This window comes from Populus trichocarpa, chromosome 10 (genome assembly GCF_000002775.5).
Source record: "Populus trichocarpa isolate Nisqually-1 chromosome 10, P.trichocarpa_v4.1, whole genome shotgun sequence".
Classification (NCBI taxonomy): domain Eukaryota; kingdom Viridiplantae; phylum Streptophyta; class Magnoliopsida; order Malpighiales; family Salicaceae; genus Populus; species Populus trichocarpa.
In genome coordinates, this window is record NC_037294.2 from 1,906,647 (window position 1) to 1,927,638 (window position 20,992).

The following is a 20,992-nucleotide window of genomic DNA, read 5'->3' on the forward strand; positions in this document are numbered from 1 at the left end:
AAAACACAAAATTTTTCTAAAACAATGCTAAAAACATTTTTCTCTCATTTTTATAAAGAAAATGCAATTTTTGTAAGGATTGTGATGTATGCAACAAGAAAAAAATATTTTCTCTTCTTTTTATTATATTTTTATATAATTATTTATTTATGTATGACTAGTCCACCCGAGTCTTCTAGTGACCTTGAACTAAATAATTAGATAATGAGTCCTTGATCTTGATGCTGCAATGCTAGCACACGTGTGACATATAGATTAAAAAATGATATGGTGTGAAATTAAAAAAATATTTGTAATTTTATAGATTATTTATAGATTAGAAAATAGTAGGGGGTAAAATTAAAAAACATTTGTAATTTGATAAATTATTTATATATTTAAAAATGACAGGGAGTGAACTATATAATTTTATAGCTTTGTGTCTTAATGTACAGTAAATTCCTTTGTAGATTTTTTTTTTGTTTTTTTTGTTAATTGATGTATTTTAATTCTTTCACTTGTTAGTATACTCGCGTGTGAAAGATTTCAAGGTAATTCTCAACACAAACGAAAAAGACATTTTGAATGCATTTTTCGGTATCATATATATATTTTTTAATTAGGAATGAAAAAATGATGTTTTTAATTAAGAGTCGTCAACGTTGATTAAAAACATAAGCAAAAAGCTGATATTTTTTAATAGAAAAAAAAAAAGATAGATTCATGTGTAAATTTTTATCTTGGTTGTTCTTTTAATTTTATATATTTTATTTTATTTATCATCTAGGTAATTCTTCTCTCCAAGTATATATGATTTTTTTTTCGTGCAAATCAACTTATTTATCTAAAAATTGAGATGATAAAAATTCATAGATAAATTAAAACGATCCCTTTAAAGTATTAAAAAATTATAAAAACAATCCAAAACTTAATTAATATTAAAAAAGTTAACTAAATGATTTAAAAAATATTTGAGAGAATATTCATTAAAAATTAATTCAAAAACAAATATGAAGAAGAGACCATGTGATGTTGGACTTAGCAAGTCAGGCCTACATGCCTGTATACAAGGAAAAGCCTAGTCACAAATGAGTATAGTATATTAGGCCCATACACTAGGTTGTTTTTTAAGAGCGGATAACACATCTTTCTTTTCATTGTTTTTTATTTATTTATTTAAATGGATGACATATTGTGCGGCTTGGTAGACAAGGAGTCATTCATTTCTATTGTTTTCAGTCATTTCTTTAAAATAGTATTTTGATCATTAAAATCTATTTTCAACTTTTTTTTGTCTAAAAACATCTCGAAAACATCCAAAAACCTTTACTGAACATATTTTAAAGCCTAAAGCACCATCTAATATGTTTAAACATAAAAAATCAAACCAAATAAAAAACAAACTAACAAGTTCTATAGTAATATAGACATAACAAAAACACATAAGTCAAAAGATCATTTATCAATCACCATCCTCACAAGTTCAACGCTCTTATTCCAAATGTAAGGATTGGGCCTAGATCCAAAATCATTATCTAAGTTTTGCTAGTCCTTTACCATAAATGTATGTATATATTTAAACAAAGACTTAGTATATAAGCATTATGAGTATATTTTATCATAAAAATACAAACATGAAGCAACTTATCTCTAAGTAGGATGTCTTAAAGTGATTTTCATCTTTCACTTATCATAATCAATTCCTTACCTAATATTCTATAATAAATTAATTAGGGTTTTATAATTATTATAAAATTAGATGATGAATGATTTTATCTCTCTTTTTTTACTTTTAATTTAGACATCTCCTCCAACAATTACTAATAATTTAGTATTGTCTTTATGATTTAGTGACTTCATTGATGAAGGTACATATTAGGAACAAAAAAAATATAGTAATTGCATATAACACTTTCTATTTTGAAGTTATATCCTGTTATTTAAGAAAACATGTATAATTACTAAAAATATTAAAAGAGTTGAATTTAAATCACTTGCATACACTGTTTAAATGAACATTGCTAGCAGTCTTTTTTTTCTTTTTGTAATTTTTTTTAATTTTATTTTTTAATATTTAATTGATTTTAAATTAGATACTTAAAAAATCAAACACTAACAAAATACTAGAATATTTATTTAAGACCGTGATAACCTTATAAAATACAAACTAAAACAGAGTTATTAAATCTAATAAAGTCAATGACAAGGGTTGTGGGTTTGGTGAGTTAAGTTGTGAAGCCCAAATAAATTCATTATGTTCTCATTTCAATATTAAAAAAAAAAATTGCATATGAACTCATCAAGTCGACTGGGTCATATCTAGACAACTCCTACATGATTTAATTTGAAACTCAAGTTACATAAAAAATCAGGTAAAAAGATTTTAAGGTTGACTCAATGTGTCAGATTTAACAACAATACCAAATAGTTTTTTATAATCTGAATATTATTTCATGTTCAATTTTTTTTTTATTCAAACGACAATATAGTACAATCTAGTAAACTAGTAAAGTGCTATGAAGTTTGAAGCAAACAAATTTAAAATAAAATTCTTCAAACATAGGTATTTTTTTATAATAATCTTTTATTATTGTTGTTGTTATATTTTTAAAGGAATATAGAGAATTTTAATATGGATATATTAGTCATAATAATAATAATAAAAAAAGTATTGTAGTGGAAATAACACCATTCTATTTAATTAGTCAAAGTAGTGGGTATTTCTTTGTCAATCATCCGAAGTTCCGAACCGATTTCATTTGTTGGCAAATAAGAATTAAGTGAAAGAACTCGTTGACTACTTGACTTTTTGGTAATGAAAGATAAACACTAAGAAAAAGTCGTCGCAAATATCACTCGTTTCAGACGACTAAGGAAGGATCCTCGAAGTTTTCATTATACGAAATAACCATGATTTTCCAACAACTAATTAACTAATACTTAATAATGTTGCATGCCCACTCTCCCTCCTCCTAATTTCCTAGAGATACCCCAAGGTTATTAAAGTGGATTTTGTACTTGAAAGAAATAATTAATATTAATATGAATCAATCTAAATAATATTATTTTATTTTTTATTAAAAAATCAAAATAATTTTCATTTAATCAATTAAATCACCTATATTCAGTCAGGTCTTATCAAGAGATCAGATTTAATAACATTAATAACATTCACTTTACTATTGAACTAAGATTTTGAAGAATTTTGATTTTTTTTAATTTTTTTATATTCTTGAATTGTTTTGATGTATTTATAATAAAAATAATTTTTTTTAAAAATAATTTATATATATATTTTAAGTAAGAATATCTAACCAACTTTCATGAAGATTAGCTCAAAAGACCCCGAAAAAAAGACGAAATTGTATCTTGGGATTTGGTGGTGGGCGTCTACTAGTAAGACGTGTGAAGAGCATCCATGTAAATGCAGTCAGCATAACCAACACAATAATTCTGACTTGCTCCCTTGTTTGAACATACCTAGAAGCCCAAGGCAAAAGATGCGAAAGCGTGTGGACCTCTGTGGAGGAACAGGGATGGCGTGTTATTTGCCTATTGGCGTTGGGCATCTTGGATCCCTAAACAAGGCAAAAGTTACGTTTAAAATTCCTGATTTTAAGTTCTAAAAATATTTTAAAAAAAATTTATTTATTTTTATTTTAAATTAATATTTTTTTTTGTGTTTTCAGATTATTTTGATATACTGATATCAAAAATAATTTTTTTAAAATAAAAAAATAAAATTATTTTAATGCATTTTAGAATGAAAAACACTTTAAAAAATAACCGCAACCACACTCACAAACACACGCAACTCACCAAGCCACCATTCCCTTGCTTCTCTTTATACCATACATTCATATTATAATTCAATTTTAAATAGATCATCTATATATTAAAAAATAAAATAAAACAAAGCTCAAGCTGTACATTTACAGTATAAGACACGCAAAAAAGAAGAAAAAAAGAAATTATGTCATTATCTTCAAGAAACCATGCTAGAGAGACTCATGATTCTTCATGTCATCTTCAATGACATCAGCTAGAATGAAACATCGAGGAAAGGAGGAGAAGGCTTCCAAAGACGGCACTTCTTCTCCTTGCGTATTGCCTCTTAAAGCTATTTTACTGCTTTGAATGGGACATTGCAAATCAAACAGTACTGTATTATTGGTGCCTGGGGCTGAGTGAAAGCGTGTAAACAACAGGAAAAAGACACGGGATCGACTCACAAATCCTCTCCAGCACAGTACCATCAACGAAAAACACACACACAGTGCAGTGAAATCCTTCATAAATCTTCCTTCTTCTGCGTGCGCAGTGAAATCCTTCATAAATCATGATTTCAATCCGATTTACATAGCGTTTAGTTACTGTTTAAGAGGATAGTATGAACTTACATAGGTGATGGTCGGTAAGGGATCAAGATAAAAAATTCTATGCTATCTTAATTTCTTGTTTGGTAAGTAAAATCATGATTTTATTAGAAGAAAAGGATTAGATGTCAATTGTGTGTTTCTGCATGCAGTGGATGACAATCCAATACAAATTTGAAAGAGAGTTCCTGTTTCTTCCTCCAAAATCCATCTACACCCTAGCATGATTCCTGTTTACAAACATTATTTGAAAACCAGATTGATTTAATATGTCAACTCGAGAATTAGCTCATTCAGGGTTTGGACTAATCTAGATTAAAAAAAAATAAAAAAAAATTAATTGATCCATTAAAAACTCGAGTTGACTTAGTAATTATAATAAAACCTGGATTTAACCCTATAAAAACATTAATATTGATTTGACATAAGAATAGTTTTTAAATGATTTTTTAACCAGCTAGGAAGTAAAGAGATAATGACTAGATTATTTTTTTGAGCATTTGTTCCTAAAATATTACCTGACTTTGAAGAAATTCATGGATTTAAATCTAACACATTAGTTCAAAATAATTGGATTCGGCAAAGTACCGGAATCACAAATGTTTTCCCAGCATAAGTCATGAGTTCCAATAAAAAAAAAAAACATTTTAGTAGGGGTGATTATTTTCGGTTCTATTTAGTTTTTATCAAAAAAAGTAATCAAACCGGTTTTTTTTTTAAAACCAAAACCGGTTCAAACCGATCGGTTTCGGTTCAGTTATTTTAGAACAAAAACCAGTTCAAACCAGTTTTTCCAGTTTGGCTCGATTTTTTTCCGGTTTGGGTTCGGTTCGGTTTTTTCGGTTTCAAACTTATAAAACCAAAACCGAACCAGTTGGTTTTGTAAAAATTCTAATTGGTTTAATTGTTTTTTTTTACGGTTCGATTTTTTTAATCATTTATTTTCTGATTTTCCTGATTTAATCAGTTTTTTAATTTTTTTTTTGCTCACCCTACATTTTAACAAGTAGCTGGTTCATCCATCCATTATAATTAAATTTTTAAATTGAGTTATCCCTGGACAAGAAAATGACACAACATCAGTCGGTCTGGTACGTAATAAGATAGTAAAATATATTCAGTTTGGGTGAAAAAAACATGTCAGAAGCCGGCTTCAGCAATTAATTTCATTAAAATTCTGAGAAATTTTTCAATCGTGCAAACAACATCGTAGGAGTATCGTTTTTATGAAATTTAATGGCATCTTACCTTACAACGATGCTTCGTTTGGGCCACTTGACACCTACTCCTCACCTTGTATTCTATTTCGTCTCAATTATACTATTTTCCAGCTCTTTTTTATATATACAATTAAATTCAACTCTCGAATTTTATAAAACAAAGTAGTATGTATATCAAAATTATGAGATTTACGTGTATCAAAATTGTTAAAATTTATAAATATTATATTCTAGTGACTTAATATAATGCGCAAAATTATGAGGTGTTAAATTAAAGTTATGTAATAATAATAATAATAATAATAATAATAATAATAATAATAATAATAAGAGAATGGTAGGATATGTTTTTTTTTTTTATAATTTTTGAATTCAAAGTCGGAGGCAATCATTAATTTTATTCTTGATGCCCTAGATTGATGTGAAGAATGTGTATTTAAAGTAAAAGCTTAGGATAATGAATTTGTTTTCATTTCAAGTTCAAGCCCTGTAGTTAATATAATGATCACTGGTAGTTTATATAATCATTAATTTCAGAATTTATAAAATTAGTCGAGATATAAATAAATTGACTCCAACACTCAATGTTAATAATAATAATAAAATTGAGGTTCCAATACAAAACGACCTTTGTCTAAATCTCTGTAAATTAAAATAATAGGAGACAAAATTAAGGAGAAAAAATAATAAGAAGATATTCATTTCATTATATACAAGTCAAAGCTAAACATTTGAGCCCAAGGCGGCGTCCAACGAGTGCCCACACTCTGCCCCACTTAAGCGACTGAAAATCGCCGCCTGTTTTCTCCATGAGACAACCGCCACGTAGCTTTTTAATCATCCACCGTTGATTTTAGCACCGAGTTTGCTGAGGCATCGACTCATCCTGCCCTCGTTCAACATCCATCTCAGTCGTCCCTGACTCACCACCGCAACTCACAGAGGTAGCCACGTTAGGAGACGCAGTACCTCTTCTTTCCCTACTTAGCATCCTCTTAAACGACAGCATCCGACTCATTGGCGATCTAAACGCGTGACTCGCTGATGGTGACTCAGTGTTTGACTCATCCTCAAAATTCCCATTTCTCCTAGGCACTTCGATGGTCACCCCGATAAGCTCCATCTGTTTCCTTCTGTCATTAAACGACGACGTAGAAGCCGAACCCACACGACCCTCCTCATGCTGACACATGGTACCCGAACTGGAACCCGAACCCGGTACCGAAATCTCGTAACCGGGACCATCTTGAACCGGGTTTTCCGTCACCGGCTCAACCGGAGAGCGACAGAGAGGGCACGTGGAGTGAGAAAGAAACCACATATCAATACACTCGATGTGGAAGCTATGATTACATTTAGGCAAGGTCCGACCCGTTTCGTTCTCTTGAAACTCGGATAAACAAACCGCACACTCCATCGAATCTTGGTGGGTTTTTTCTGAATACACAAAAACAGGAAGCGATTTTAAGACGGTCTCTTCAAGGCCACGTGTGACTTGAGTTGTGACAATGGTAGGGTTGTGGGCGGAGTCGACGTAGAATACAAGATGGTTACGGCGGTTGCGGGCATGGCGGATATGGCGCCGCCGTGCGCGGATGAGGTACCAGCGAGCGTAAAAGTGGAGACAAACCATTAAAATGATAACAAGGAAAAGAATAACAACAGCACTTAGCATTATCTTGCCACTTAATGCAAAGCCTTCTCTATATTCCTTTGGTGGATCTCCCAAGTCCGAGTCCATTTCTTGATTGTGTTTATGACAGTTGCTGTGTGTATGGAATTATAAGAGGAGAAGAAAGAGAGAGCGGGTTAGCTTGTAAATGATGAGAAGAGAATGTTTTTGGAGTTGGTACTTGAAGTAGAGAATTAATAATAAAGAACGATATATATATATATATATATATATATATATATAGAGAGAGAGAGAGAGAGAGGACCTAGGCTTCCAGGACGCTTCCAGGCATGCCTGGGCTTTGTTTATTAGATGTCAACGGCGTGGGCCTAGCCTATTAAGGCCACCAGCTCTTACTTTTTCTTTTTGTGTGTTTTTTGTTGGTGTTTTTTCTTTTCATTGATTCTTTTTATTTAATATTGATTGATTTCTTCTATCTTAATTCTTTAATTGTTTGGCTTAGTTTTATTTTTTATAATAATGATTGAAAAAATATAAATTAATAATAATAATCGGTATAAAAATATTTACCTGTAAATTTATCTTTTACTTTACTACTAACATATGCTGGAGCTATAAAATTGAATTCTTTTCCTAGCAAAGACCTAACGCCTGGTATCTCCGGCCGATAAAAAACATGCAGGTGGATTTAACCTGAGGCTTCAAGCAGTTGGACGGACCAGGTACACTACAAGATTTCACAGTTTTACCGATGGAAAAATTCCGTCGGTGTGTGATTAGAAGTTCGTCGGTGATTTTCTTACCGACGTCATCACCGACGGAATACGTCCGTCGGCTTTACCTTCGTCGGTGATTCCTCATTCCGTCGGTATATCAGTCGGAAAAACAAAAAAATCATTTACCGACGGTTTTACAGACGGAACGTGCGCGCCAAAAAAAAAGATTCCCGCTTGAAATCTACCGACGGATTTTCATTCCGTCGGTGAAATTGAAATTACCGACGGAAAATATCCGTCGTTACATCGGTCGGTGAAATTGAAAATACCGACGGAATATTTCCGTCTGTAAATTCGTCGGTACTGGTGGAAGCTACTGTTAAATGGCGACGGATTAAGTCCGTCGGTAAGTCTGTCGGTGAAAGTTTGAAATACCAACCGAATTCATCCGTCGGTAAAATCCTTGGTAATAGTTTTTTTCTTAATTTGTTTTTAAAAAATTATTTAGGATATATAATATAAAACTATATAAATTAATTGTTATACAAACCAATTATGCAAATAAAATTTTTATTAAACATAAAAAAAAAAACAAAGTTAAATAATATTCATTACAAACTGAATATGTTTCAAGAAAAATAATAAATGAAGTTTTAAAGGTAAATAATGTTGATTACAAATTAATATAAAGATGATGGAGCTTGAGGAGGAGGAGGAGATCCTGGCGGAGGCTGGTGGTTATACGGCCAAAAAGGATTAGGCGCACATGTTCCGCTATTTGACAATTTCATAATCATTTCGTAAAGCTGGTCATAAGCCGCTTTTTGCTGTTCCTGAGCCGCTTCATACTCCGCTTTTTGTTGTGCTTGAGACGCTTTGAATTGCTCAGACTCCGCTCTTTGTTGTGCATGAGACACTTTGAGTTGTGCGTACTCCGCTTGTAGGTTGTCGTATTTCTCGTTGAGTTGCTGCAAAGCCACGAACTCCTTAGATTGGGAGCTCGCTATTGATTGGGAGCTCCCAACGGTTGAAACACTACGGGTCGACCGCAAGTTGTCGGCCGTAGTGTTGGAGAGCCCGTAAACCCGATTTTTATCTGGTCCACCTGACGAGCCAACCTCCATCCACAAATCCGGATCGAATTCCGGATGGGTCAAAGTATCGTCCCCGTATCTCTCCCTCAACCGATTATTATAGGTCTCCTAAAAATAAAAAAAAAGTAATCATCATATTCAATACAATAAACATAATAACTTACAAAATAAAATGGTTGAACAAACATACCACGAAATGCTGAGCACGGTTATCAACGAACTGTTGCGCCCCCTTCTGGCGGTCTTGACTCCGCACGTGCGTCTCCACAAACAGCTCCATCGGGCTCGGCTCACGTCCAAGAGACACAGCCTATAATGAAAAAAGATATATTAACAACAACTGAATTTAACGATATATTTCATTTAAATTAATCTTACTATCCGTTTCGCATGTGCAGCAAACGGAACGGAGCCGCCAGTGTGAGTTGTCACCCCGCCATGAATTGGCCGATTCCGGTTGCCAGCACCGGACTGTGAGCGTCGTGTGAACCGCTTAGACGTCACGTGCTCAAGATAGTGCGGCCATATATCTTCCGGGATGTATATCGGTTTGAAATCCCTCCAAACCGCAACATCGTTCCAGCCTTGGAAACCTCTATCCCTCGCGGTTTTTTTTGCCTTTTTCTGTGCTTCATACCAAAAAGCACGCAACCTGCTTCACGCAACCAAAAATTACATTTCGAAACATAAATTTTTGTCTAAAAAAAATCATGTATTGTTTTCGATCTTACCTAGTTGCCGCGTGATTTTCCCACACCCTCCTCACAACAGCTTTATACTCAATGTCCCAGCAGAATTTGTGCTTTGTATAAATAAACAAGTTTAAATAAAAATAATACAATTATATTAATAAGCTGAAAATTATAAATTAATACCAACCTCAAACCTGTTAAACCATGCATTGATTTGAGGCATCCATTCAGGATGCTTGGATATCTGACTCCATTGAAACAATGGAATCTCCATCGACGATTTAAACGCCGATGATATTACTCGGGCGGCTTCAATGTTTGTGAACCTGAAAATAAATGAAATAAATTCAATAGTGATTACTTGATAAAAAAACTAAAACCTTAACAAACTTACATTGAAAGGTCGTCCTTCCACTGTGCCTCGTACTTGCGGGTAAATTGATTCCTCTGCGAAGGCACGCCGCCTCTGCGCTGTGAAGTACCGCTGGAAGAGGCAGCATCGGTTGACGGCGCAGGTGGTGTAGGTGCCTCTTCTTGAGAGGCACCTAAGGAAATATCATCCTCGCTGCTAGACGAACTAGCTGCGATCGCACCTGAGCGACCAACTCTGGTTTTCGTTCTACGCATCTACACAATTTGATACAAATAATTATATAATTAAATTCAAATGTAAAAAAAAAATTCGACAGCACCTCCCCTATACCGGATACTACCCAAATCCACAAACCTGCACATATTAACAATAGCCACAACCAATTTACCCAATCTATACTAATTATTCCAACATATTCAATTACTAATTCTAAGGTAAATTCAACATTAAGAATTACAATTCAAGTAATTATTCAATAATTATGCCAATACAACAAAACAATAAATAAAAAAAAAACTCTATAATAACAATCAAAATAAATGGAAAAAATTAAACACAAAGCATGCAATAATAGAGTAAAACTAATAATTATTCCAACATATTCAATTACTAATTCTACGGTAAATTCAACATTAACAATTACAATTCAAGTAATTATTCAATAATTATGCCAATACAACAAAACAATAAATTAAAAAAAAAAACTCTAGAATAACAATCAAAATAAATGGAACAAATTAAACACAAATCATGCAATAATAAAGTAAAATTAATAATTATTCCAACATATTCAATTACTAATTCTATGGTAAATTCAACATTAACAATAAAAATTCAACAAATTAACTAATAATAATTATGCCAATACAACAATAAAAAATATTCAAAAAATTAAAAAAAAAAACTATATACTTTAGCAATGAATTATGCAAAAAAAACTATAGACTTTATCTACATTACAAAAAATACACCAAAAAAAAAAAATAACCAAAAAAATAGCAAAAAAAAACTATTAAAGTAAAATGAAATAGAGAAAACACTAACCTTTTAAACTGATGAAGATGATGAAGAAAACTTGCTAGAGATTGGAGGTGAAAGCTTTGAAGAATGGAGAGGAAAAAAATCAAAAGCTTAAGGTGAGAAACGAAGGAGAAGAAAAAATGAACTGAACGGGCGGTCACTTGAACTTATATGACAGTTTTACCGACGGCTTCACCGACGGATATAAAATTAATTATTATTTTAATTTATTCCGTCGGTGATATGTTAAAAATCCGTCGGCAAAGTTTGAATTTCGCACCAAAATTTTTAATGACCCTCCATATTTTTCGTGGTCCGTCGGTAATTCCGTCGGCAATATTACGCGGTCAGAGGCGCATTAAATGCACAACCCTTTGAAATTCGCGCAGTCCGTCGGTAATGTTGTCGGTAAAATTGAACTGCCGACAACTTACCGACGTATTTAAATTCGTCGGTGTGGTCGTCGGTGATCTGGTGGCATTTCAAGTAATTATTTTCGAACTCTCTGTGAAACACCGACGAAATAATTCCGTCGGTGTTGCCGTCTGTAATTGGGTGGCATTTCAAGTAATTATTTTCGAACTCTCTGTGAAACACCGACGGACTTAAGGCCGTCGGTGATCTGGTGGCATTTCAAGTAATTATTTTTGAACTCTCTGTGAAACACCGACGGACTAATTCCGTCGGTGTTGCCGTCTGTAATTGGGTGGCATTTCAAGTAATTATTTTCGAACTCTCTGTGAAATGCCGACAGACGTAAGGCCGTCGGTGTGGCCGTCGGTGATAGGGTGGCATTTCAAGTAATTATTTCATGTCACAAAATATATCATCCATCATAATTGTGGCATTTCAACTAATTATTTCAAGTAATAAATATTTTGTATTTCAAAATATATATATCATTCATAATCTAAATTACATGTAAAAAAAGGTTTTACATAGGGCTTCATTTTGGTAGTTAGTCAGAATTTTCTTCTTCTTCGTCATCAATTGAATTGTCATCACCTTCATCGCAATCTTCAATATGAATATCATCTTCTTCATCGATATTTGGTTGTCCGCTAGAGCTCAAAACAAAATTTAACTCATCTGCGTCAACATCAACAAGACTATCATCGAAAACACGAAAATTTGAATTTTCTTCCAATTCAATCGAAGGAGCAACTCGATATGGTTCAACCACCTCACTAACTTGAAAGACTTCATCTCGCACACTTGTGTCTTCGTTCTCATCCTGAACAACCTCGACACGACCCCGGGGTTTCGTTTTTAAAACGGACAACCAATCCACTCTTGATCGATCCTTTCTAAATGAAGGGGTGTATGTGTAATAAACTTGTTGACATTGCTTTGCGAAAACAAAGACATCGTTTATGTTGCGGAGTCTAGCTTTTGAGTTGATTTCGACCAGACCATAGTGCGGATCAACTCTGATTCCTCTGTCAGTCGTGTCATACCAATAGCATTTGAATAAAAACACTATATTCTGCTCGTTATGATATTGCAGTTCGACGACCTCTTCTAATCTACCATAGTAGTCAACTTCTAACTCACTACTAGTGGATCCCTTAACACAAACACCGCTGTTGTATGTCTTTCTTCCTTGCCCGTATTCTTCAGTATGGAAAACATATCCATTGACAAAATACCCGTTGTAGCACTTACATTTTCTTTCAGGCCTCAGGCTTAGTAAAGACAATGACTTAGGTGCACTCCTTCCCATTTGATAAACCTTGCATGTAATGTACATCAATAAACAGTAAATGAACGAGAATCTCGTAATGACATGCATACGTACAGTAATTTTGCAAGTTAGAATGAGTTTGTGATAGTGCTTACATGTGTTCTGAACCACGTGGCAAACTGCTCATCTTGTAATTAAAAGATTTGGGATTCAGTCAGCTGTGAGTTATTGGAGAGCAAATATTGACGATGTTGCCTGCAAGTGATAATGAGTGTATGATATTACAATATATAATTAACAGTATATTACTAACAAAGTTTAATTAGTATAAACTTACTGAATAAAAGGTCTCAACTCATCACAGTTAAATAGAACATAGTTGTGTGCTTGTTTGAACTCTATTTCCGACAAATATCTTCCTCTTACGGCATTTTTAGGTGTGGGTCGTCCAGTATTGGAGAATATTGACAAGTTCCCACTGGAAGGCACTTCACCGCCATCTTCATGCCGTGGAACGCGATTGATTCTCGTTCTCAGATGAGGTTCGAAATAGTACGAGATAAATGTTGAGATCTCCTCAACAATATAGGCCTCACATATCGAAGCCTCAACATGCGCCTTGTTCTTAACCTTTTTCTTGAGATTAAACAAGTACCTGCATTGAAATATTAATCAAGTATTTTCAATTAAGAAAAACATATAAAATACTTTTATATATGAATTACATTGCAACTGTAATATCTAACCGTTCGAATGGGTACATCCATCTATATTGGACCGGTCCTCCAGCTTTTGCCTCGAACGGTAGATGTATAGGGAGATGCTCCATTGAGTCAAAAAATGATGGAGGGAATATCATCTCAAGTTTGCATAGTGTCTTGACGATATTCGTTTGAAGCCTCTCAATGTGATCAACATTCAACTTGCTGGAGCATATATCTCTGAAGAAATGACTGATCTCCGTGAGTGCATCCCATATTCTCTTTGGCAACAAATCATGAAAAGCTAATGGGATGAGTGTTTGCATAAACACGTGGCAGTCATGACTCTTCATTCCATACAATCTGCAGTCCTCTATATTAACCAGCCTTGATATGTTCGATGCATGTCCATCCAGAAAACGCAGACTCTTAAGCCATTTGTAGACTAGCAGTTGTGCGTTTTTCTCTAACACGAAGCTTGCTCTTGGTTTTGCGACCCGTGACTCATCATAAACCAACTCCATATTTTTTCGGTTACAGTATAAAGCTATATCCAATCTAGCCTTGATGTTGTCCTTTGTCTTCCCCTTCACATCCATGATGGTGTTGAAAATATTCTCAAACATGTTCTTTTCGATGTGCATGACGTCAAGGTTATGGCGAAGCAGATTGGTCTTCCAATAAGGAAGCTCAAAAAAGATACTTCGCTTTACCCAATTATGGGTCAAACCAAAACCAGGAAACTTTTGCTTTCCTGATTGAAGGCCAAACACAATGTCACCGTACTCTGAGACAACATCATGCAATTCTTCACCAGAAAGACGCGGGGATGCAACATGTTTTTCAACTCTGCCAACAAAGAAATCTTTTCTGTTCTTTCTGTACCTGTGATGAAGTGGCAAGAAGCGACGATGACAGTCAAAAAAAGAAGCATTACCTCCATTTGCTAGCGTGAATGCCTTGTTGTTTTCCATGCAGTATGGACATGCGAGTTTCCCATGCGTGCTCCAACCAGAAAGCATTCCATAAGCTGGAAAATCATTGATAGTCCACATCAATGCCGCCCTCATAAGTCAGAGCTCCGGAGGAAATTTTGTTTCCTCGATATATCATAAGTCAGAGCTCCGGAGGACCACAACTGCGCCAACTCATCAATCAACGGTCGAAGACAAACATCTATATTCCGCCCCGGGCTTCTTGGACCGGGTATGACAGTAGATAAAAACATGAACTCCGGCCTCATACACATTCCCGGTGGCAAGTTATAAACTGTGAGTATGACCGGCCAACAAGAATAAGGAGCAGCAAATGACCCAAATGGGTTGAATCTGTCTGTACACAACCCAAGACACACATTCCTTGATTCAGCTGAAAAGTGAGGATGAACACTGTTAAAGCGTTTCCACGCTTCGCCGTCAGAAGGATGAACCATCACTCCATCAACCGCATGGTGTGCTTGGTGCCATGTCATGTGCTCAGCAGTCCTTGGTGACATGAATAACCTCTGCAGTCTAGGTGTGATCGGGAAGTATCTAAGTTTTTTATATGCCACTAGAGTCTTTCCCCTGCCAGTTCTAGGTTTGTAACGGGAATGCCCGCATGTCATGCACTCGGTCATCTCAGCATTTTCAAGGTAGTATAACATGCAGAAGTTAGGGCACATGTCAATTTTCTGGTATCCTAAACCGAGGGGTTTCATCATGGACTTCGCAGCATAGAAGTTCTCTTTCAGCCTGTTCCCTTCAGGTAAAATGCTTCTTGTCCATTCAATAATCTTGTCATACCCGGCCTCACTCAACCCGTGATCTGACTTGATGGTGAACACCTGTGCTACGGCCGATAATTTACTGTGGTTCGTGCAGCCATCCCATAATGGTTCGTTAGAATCTTTCAACAAATAAAAAAACCTAGCTGCATCTACATTAGGTTCTTCTTCTACGATTGGACATTGACTGCCATTACCTTGATTCATTCTCATTGCATCCATAACCATATTTCTGTAAGGATTAGTGTTGTCATTTGCCGTTTCATGCACGTTACTAGCACTAGAAGTAGACCCAACCACCGTTTCTTCCATTCTCCTCTCACTCTCGCTAACAAATACTTCTCCATGTGCATACCAACACTGGTAATTCTCCATAAACCCTTTGTGTAGAAGATGCATCATTACAACATCTGGATGCAGATACCTTTTATTTTCACACTTCCTGCATGGACACCTAATACCGCCTCCAGTAAAATTTCTGGGAATAGATGTTACGAAATTAATAAAACCCTGAACCCCATTACAATAATCCATCCTCCGCAATCCTTGGGGTGAATCTCGATACATCCATGAACGATCATCCATGACTTATATCGAACCTCTATAAAATTATGATGACATCATGTATTAATTAACTAAGTTAGGTAAATAAACTTGTACAAATATTACTTTAACTCGAGATTATCCAACAAACCAATCACAACTTCTCATAAATATTAAATATTCATTATCATTTATCAACGTCCATACGAATTAAAAAATATAAATTTACAGAAATTATCACTCCGCAATACCATTGATAAAACTTTAAACGGGCCCATTAAGCAAGCTATTAATTATTTCAAAATAGCACATGTAATTCGGTAATTCCATAAAGAAATAACAATTTACAAACAAATACAATCTTACAAAATCTAAAACAAACCATAACAGGTACAAAATTATACATTCATATACTACAAGTTTGTTTGAGAAATAATAATAAAACATGTACATCTACTAACAAAATACATATACTAAAAAAACAATAAAATTGACATTTAATTAAATGTTAAAATTTAAAAAGATATAATTACTTACAAAAATTGATAAAATCTGTCGGTAAATCAGAACACGCGCAGATGCTGTGACCACAAAACTTCAAGAAATATAACTTGTTGTGCTGATATGAGGAAGAAGAAGGAGAAATAGGGGATGAAAGGGTCGGCAGAGCTGTCATATATTAACTTTTTCCGATGGTTTTACCGACGGACACTCCGTCGGTTATTACGCCGGTGATTCTGACGGAAACATAGACATGTCACCGTACGGATCTGCCATTTCAAATCCCTCGGTGAGTCCGTCAGAAATTTAAACGGTGAACCGGTCACATCACTTTACGGGCACTGTACGGGTAGTCGTTTTTGAATCCGTCGGTGATTCCGTCGAAAAAAAAAACCCGCCAAAACCTCCACGTCAGCGACTCGTCTTTTTTTAAATTCGGAAACTTTTCCGTCCGTAATTCAGTCGGTAAATACCGACGGAAATTTTCCGTCGGTATTTACCGACTGAATTACGGACGGAAAAGTTTTCGTCAGTTGTTACCGACTGAATTACGGACGGAAAGTGGCCGTCGGTAATTTCGACCTCAAAATACCGACATAAAATATTCCGTCGGTAAATCCGTTGGTATTTAACGAATTTCTGGTAGTGGTATTAATTTCTCTAAAAGGAGAAGACATCCATCAGGCAGACAAATGACGAGGAAGAAACCCTAGAACATTCTTGGAAAGAAAGATACAACAACATTTAATTAAAATATAATAAATAAAGTATTAATAATACTGGCTTGAGTTTAGAACCTCAGCTTCATTTTTCTTCTATACCACCTTTAGCAGATGATCTTTGTCGTCACCGGTAGCTAGCCGGCCGAGACTTTATTTAAGATTCTAATATCGAAGCAATCTCTGTGAAGAATTGCATTTCTCGATTAATTGCGACATTATAAATATTTGCTAATTAGGTTAAAACAGAGGGAAAGGATGCTTGTAGAGCATTTAGAAGACCTCGATGTCCACCCATGAACACCTTCAAAATGTATTTGCTAATTACGTTATAGTGTTAAATTCTTCAAAATATTAAATTGATTTTATGGGTTATATATATATATATATATATATATATATATATATATATATATATATTTGTGTCTCGCAATAGTTTTGGATCCCACGCAAATTATTGTTTTTTTGCCAATATCTAAATAGGGGTTTAATTAAAGAAAAAATAAAGTTTGGTAGCCAAATAGGATCAAAATTGCAATATTTAAAGGTATAAGGACCAAAATGAATAGGAACTAAAAATTTGAAGGCTTAATTGACTTAATCAGGGGTGAAATTGCAAGAATTGAAAGTTTAAAGGGTCAATCGAGGGATAAATTGAAGAATTATGAGATCAAGGACCAATATGTTAAGCGCATGAAATTTGGGAGCACATGCAATTGAAGACTCCAGGGGTTAAATTGAAAGGATTGTTAAAGTTTTGACCAATTGAGGTTTTAATTGCTAGATGTACAAGATCAGAGACTAAATTTGAATTAGGGAAATTTAAACCCTAATTGAACTTTGGAAAACAACGGCCTCGTTTTATTTGAATCTAAAAAAAGAAAAGATCTTAAGTGAAGCGGTGAGTTTCACCAAAAATATCTGAAATGTCTATACGACGCCGTTGGGAGAAATAAGGAGGCAGCCATTCTTTTTGTCTCCCCGCATGGCTATACTGGAGGTGCATTAATGGCTCTCGGGCATGTTTTGGACAAAAGGTTCTCTCTCTCACGCGTCCCTCACCCTTTAACGAACAGTCCCCTCTTTTCATCAGATCATTTACTTTGCTCCCATTCCTTTCCTGGTCTGTATTTGTCTCAGAGGGCTCCTGAAATTCCATCGAAAAACCTCTGCCTAAACAGCCAAAAACCAGCATAGACAGATGATTGTCTTACTTCAGTCTTTAAACTCAGGCAAATAACAGGTACTGTTTACAAAAAAACAGTGGGGATGTCTTTCTGGAGATCAATGGTGATGATCTCTGATAAACCAAGAAGATCAAATAGAGTGCCTATCAAGAATCCAAGATACGGGGGTTAAGCAGGGATCAGTTTGCATGGGACATTAGCGTGTGACCTGGAGATTATGACTTAAGATTTGCATTAGTTGTTATTGCTGTTATTTTGCCTAGGAATCGGTCAATAAGTTAGAAAGAATAATTCCATTAGTGATGGCTATTTTATTGTCAACTAGCCGTTCCACTCCCTTTTAATTAGGGAAGTAGTTGAGTCTTTTTTTTTTTTGTATTTAAACTCTGTTTCCAGTAAGCAAGGAATAAGAAAAGAATTACAAGGTTTATTCTCACCTCAAGCAGAGTATATTTTACACTTTTCTTTAAATAGCTTTGATTGGGACCTATCATTGGTATCAGAGCCATTACATTATGACTACCAATAAAGAAAGAATCGAGAATTTAGAAGCGGCTCTTGGGGGACTTCAAGCTGATTTCAACAGAATGGAGTTGGGTGTTACCGATAAACTACAACAGCTAGAGACTGTTATTAGCAAGATATCTGAAGTTTTGCTTACAAGGCAAGAACCGTCCTCTAGCAATGTCAACGAACGCAGCGGACAATCTTTCGGTGCGCGTTCTCGTGAAAACATAGAAGGGGGTCGCTCAATGTTTTCCTCTTAATTGGCTAAGCTCGAATTTCCCAAGTATTTTGGTAATGACCCAACTGAATGGTTCACGCGTGTCGACCAATTCTTTGAGTATCAGGGCACTTTGGAAACACAAAAGGTGTCTTTGGCTTCCTTTCATTTGGAAGGAGAAGCAAATCAATAGTGGCAGTGGTTACGCAAGGCTTATCACGAGGAAAGAAAGGAGGTGTCGTGGGATATTTTTGTAGAAGAATTATGGTCTCGTTTTGGTCCTACGGATTGTGAAGATTTTGACGAGTCTTTATCAAAAATAAGACAAACAGGATCTTTACGTGAATACCAAAAAGAATTTGAGAGGTTGGGAAATAGAGTGCAAGGGTGGACTCCAAAGACATTAGTGGGCACCTTTATGGGAGGTCTTAAACCTGAAATTGTAGATGGAATTCGGATGTTTAAGCCAAAATCCTTGAAGGAAGCCATCAGTTTGGCGAGGATGCGAGATGAGCAGCTGAACCGTCAAGAGAAGACTCATCGTCCATTCAATAGGACCACTGACGTCTCTAATCGTCCATTCAGTAGGACCATTGACGTTTCTTCATCATCAAAAATGAAGTCTGCATCACCAATGAAAAGACTAACTTGGTCTGAGATGCAAAGTAGGCGTGCTCAAGGCCTTTGCTTTAATTGTGATGAGAGGTTTGTATTAGGGCATAAATGCAAAGGACCACAGTTGTTGTTGCTAGAAGGCAGTCATGAAGAAGAAGATACAGATAACGAGGGAGCTCACACCATATTTCAAGGAGAACCTGAAATTTCACTCCATGCTCTTACAGGGTGGTCAACAGCCAGAACCATGCGTGTCTCGGCCAAAGTGGGACTTCATGAACTAATTGTTCTTATTGATAGTGGATCAACCCATAATTTCATCAATGATAAGATAGCTGAAGTATTGCAATTGCCAGTGGTGCCAACTGAACCCTTTAATGTGAAAGTGGCTAATGGTGGTCCTCTAAAGTGCCAAGGGAGATTTGAGAATGTTCAAGTCTTATTGCAAGGTATCCCATTTACCTTAACTCTTTATTCTTTACCACTGATTGGGTTGGATATGGTGTTAGGAGTTCATTGGTTTGAACAATTGGGTACGGTGGTTTGTGATTGGAAAAGAATGATAATGGTGTTTTTGTGGAAGAACCAGCATCATCATTTGGAAGGAATTGACAACCAACCAATTCAGCCGATAAAATTTAAAGCAATTTCAAAAGAGATGAAACAGGGCAATTCAATATTTGCTGTTTGTCTACAAGCGGCCAGGGAAGATATGCCTCAAAGCACTCAACCAGACATGCAACAATTGTTACAAGAATTTGAGGACATCTATCAGGAACCAAAGCAGCTTCCACCACAAAGGGAGATAGCTCAACACATCAATCTTAAAGAGGGGACTGAGCCAATTAATGTCCGGCCATACAGGTATGCCTACTTTCAAAAAGCTGAAATAGAAAAACAAGTTCATAACATGTTAAAATTGAGGCTAATAAGGTCTAGCACAAGTCCATTCTCTTCTCCTGTTTTGTTAGTTAAAAAAAAAGATGGAACTTGGCGTTTCTGTACCGACTATAGAGCCCTTAATGCTGTAACCATCAAGGATAGATTTTCTATTCCTACCGTGGATGATATGCTTGATGAACTATATAGGGCAACTTTCTTTACTAAACTTGATTTAAGATCCGGTTATCACCAGGTACGGGTAAATCCATTAGACATTTACAAAACTGCTTTTCGTACACACAATGGTCATTATGAATATTTGGTTATGCCGTTTGGCTTATGTAATGCCCCTTTAACATTTCAGGTTGTTATGAATTCCATATTTCGCCCATATCTTCGCAAATTTGTGTTAGTGTTTTTTGATGATATTCTAATCTATAGCCCCAATTGGATCATGCATCTTGAACATGTTAAAAAAGCTTTTGAAATATTACGGCATCATAAATTCTTCCTCAAGCTTAGCAAGTGTGTATTTGGCCAACAAGAAGTTGAATACTTGGGTCACATT

General features: G+C 35.1%; 2 protein-coding genes across 2 annotated transcripts; both read right to left on the bottom strand.

Moving 5' to 3' along the window:
• Positions 1 to 6,135: 6,135 nt before the first annotated feature.
• On the bottom strand, positions 6,136 to 7,443 carry LOC7496672 (RING-H2 finger protein ATL2). Its single transcript, XM_024609610.2, has one exon. The coding sequence runs from the start codon at positions 7,314 to 7,316 to the stop codon at positions 6,429 to 6,431; it is 888 nt and encodes a 295-aa protein (XP_024465378.1). The 5' UTR covers positions 7,317 to 7,443; the 3' UTR covers positions 6,136 to 6,428.
• A 398-nt stretch (positions 7,444 to 7,841) lies between these two features.
• On the bottom strand, positions 7,842 to 9,314 carry LOC127905835 (uncharacterized). The gene is made up of 3 exons (XM_052456270.1): positions 9,209 to 9,314; positions 8,842 to 9,126; positions 7,842 to 7,907 (listed from the first exon to the last, which is right to left on the bottom strand). The coding sequence occupies exons 1-3, from the start codon at positions 9,296 to 9,298 to the stop codon at positions 7,842 to 7,844; spliced, it is 441 nt and encodes a 146-aa protein (XP_052312230.1). The 5' UTR covers positions 9,299 to 9,314.
• Between the last annotated feature and the right edge of the window lie 11,678 nt (positions 9,315 to 20,992).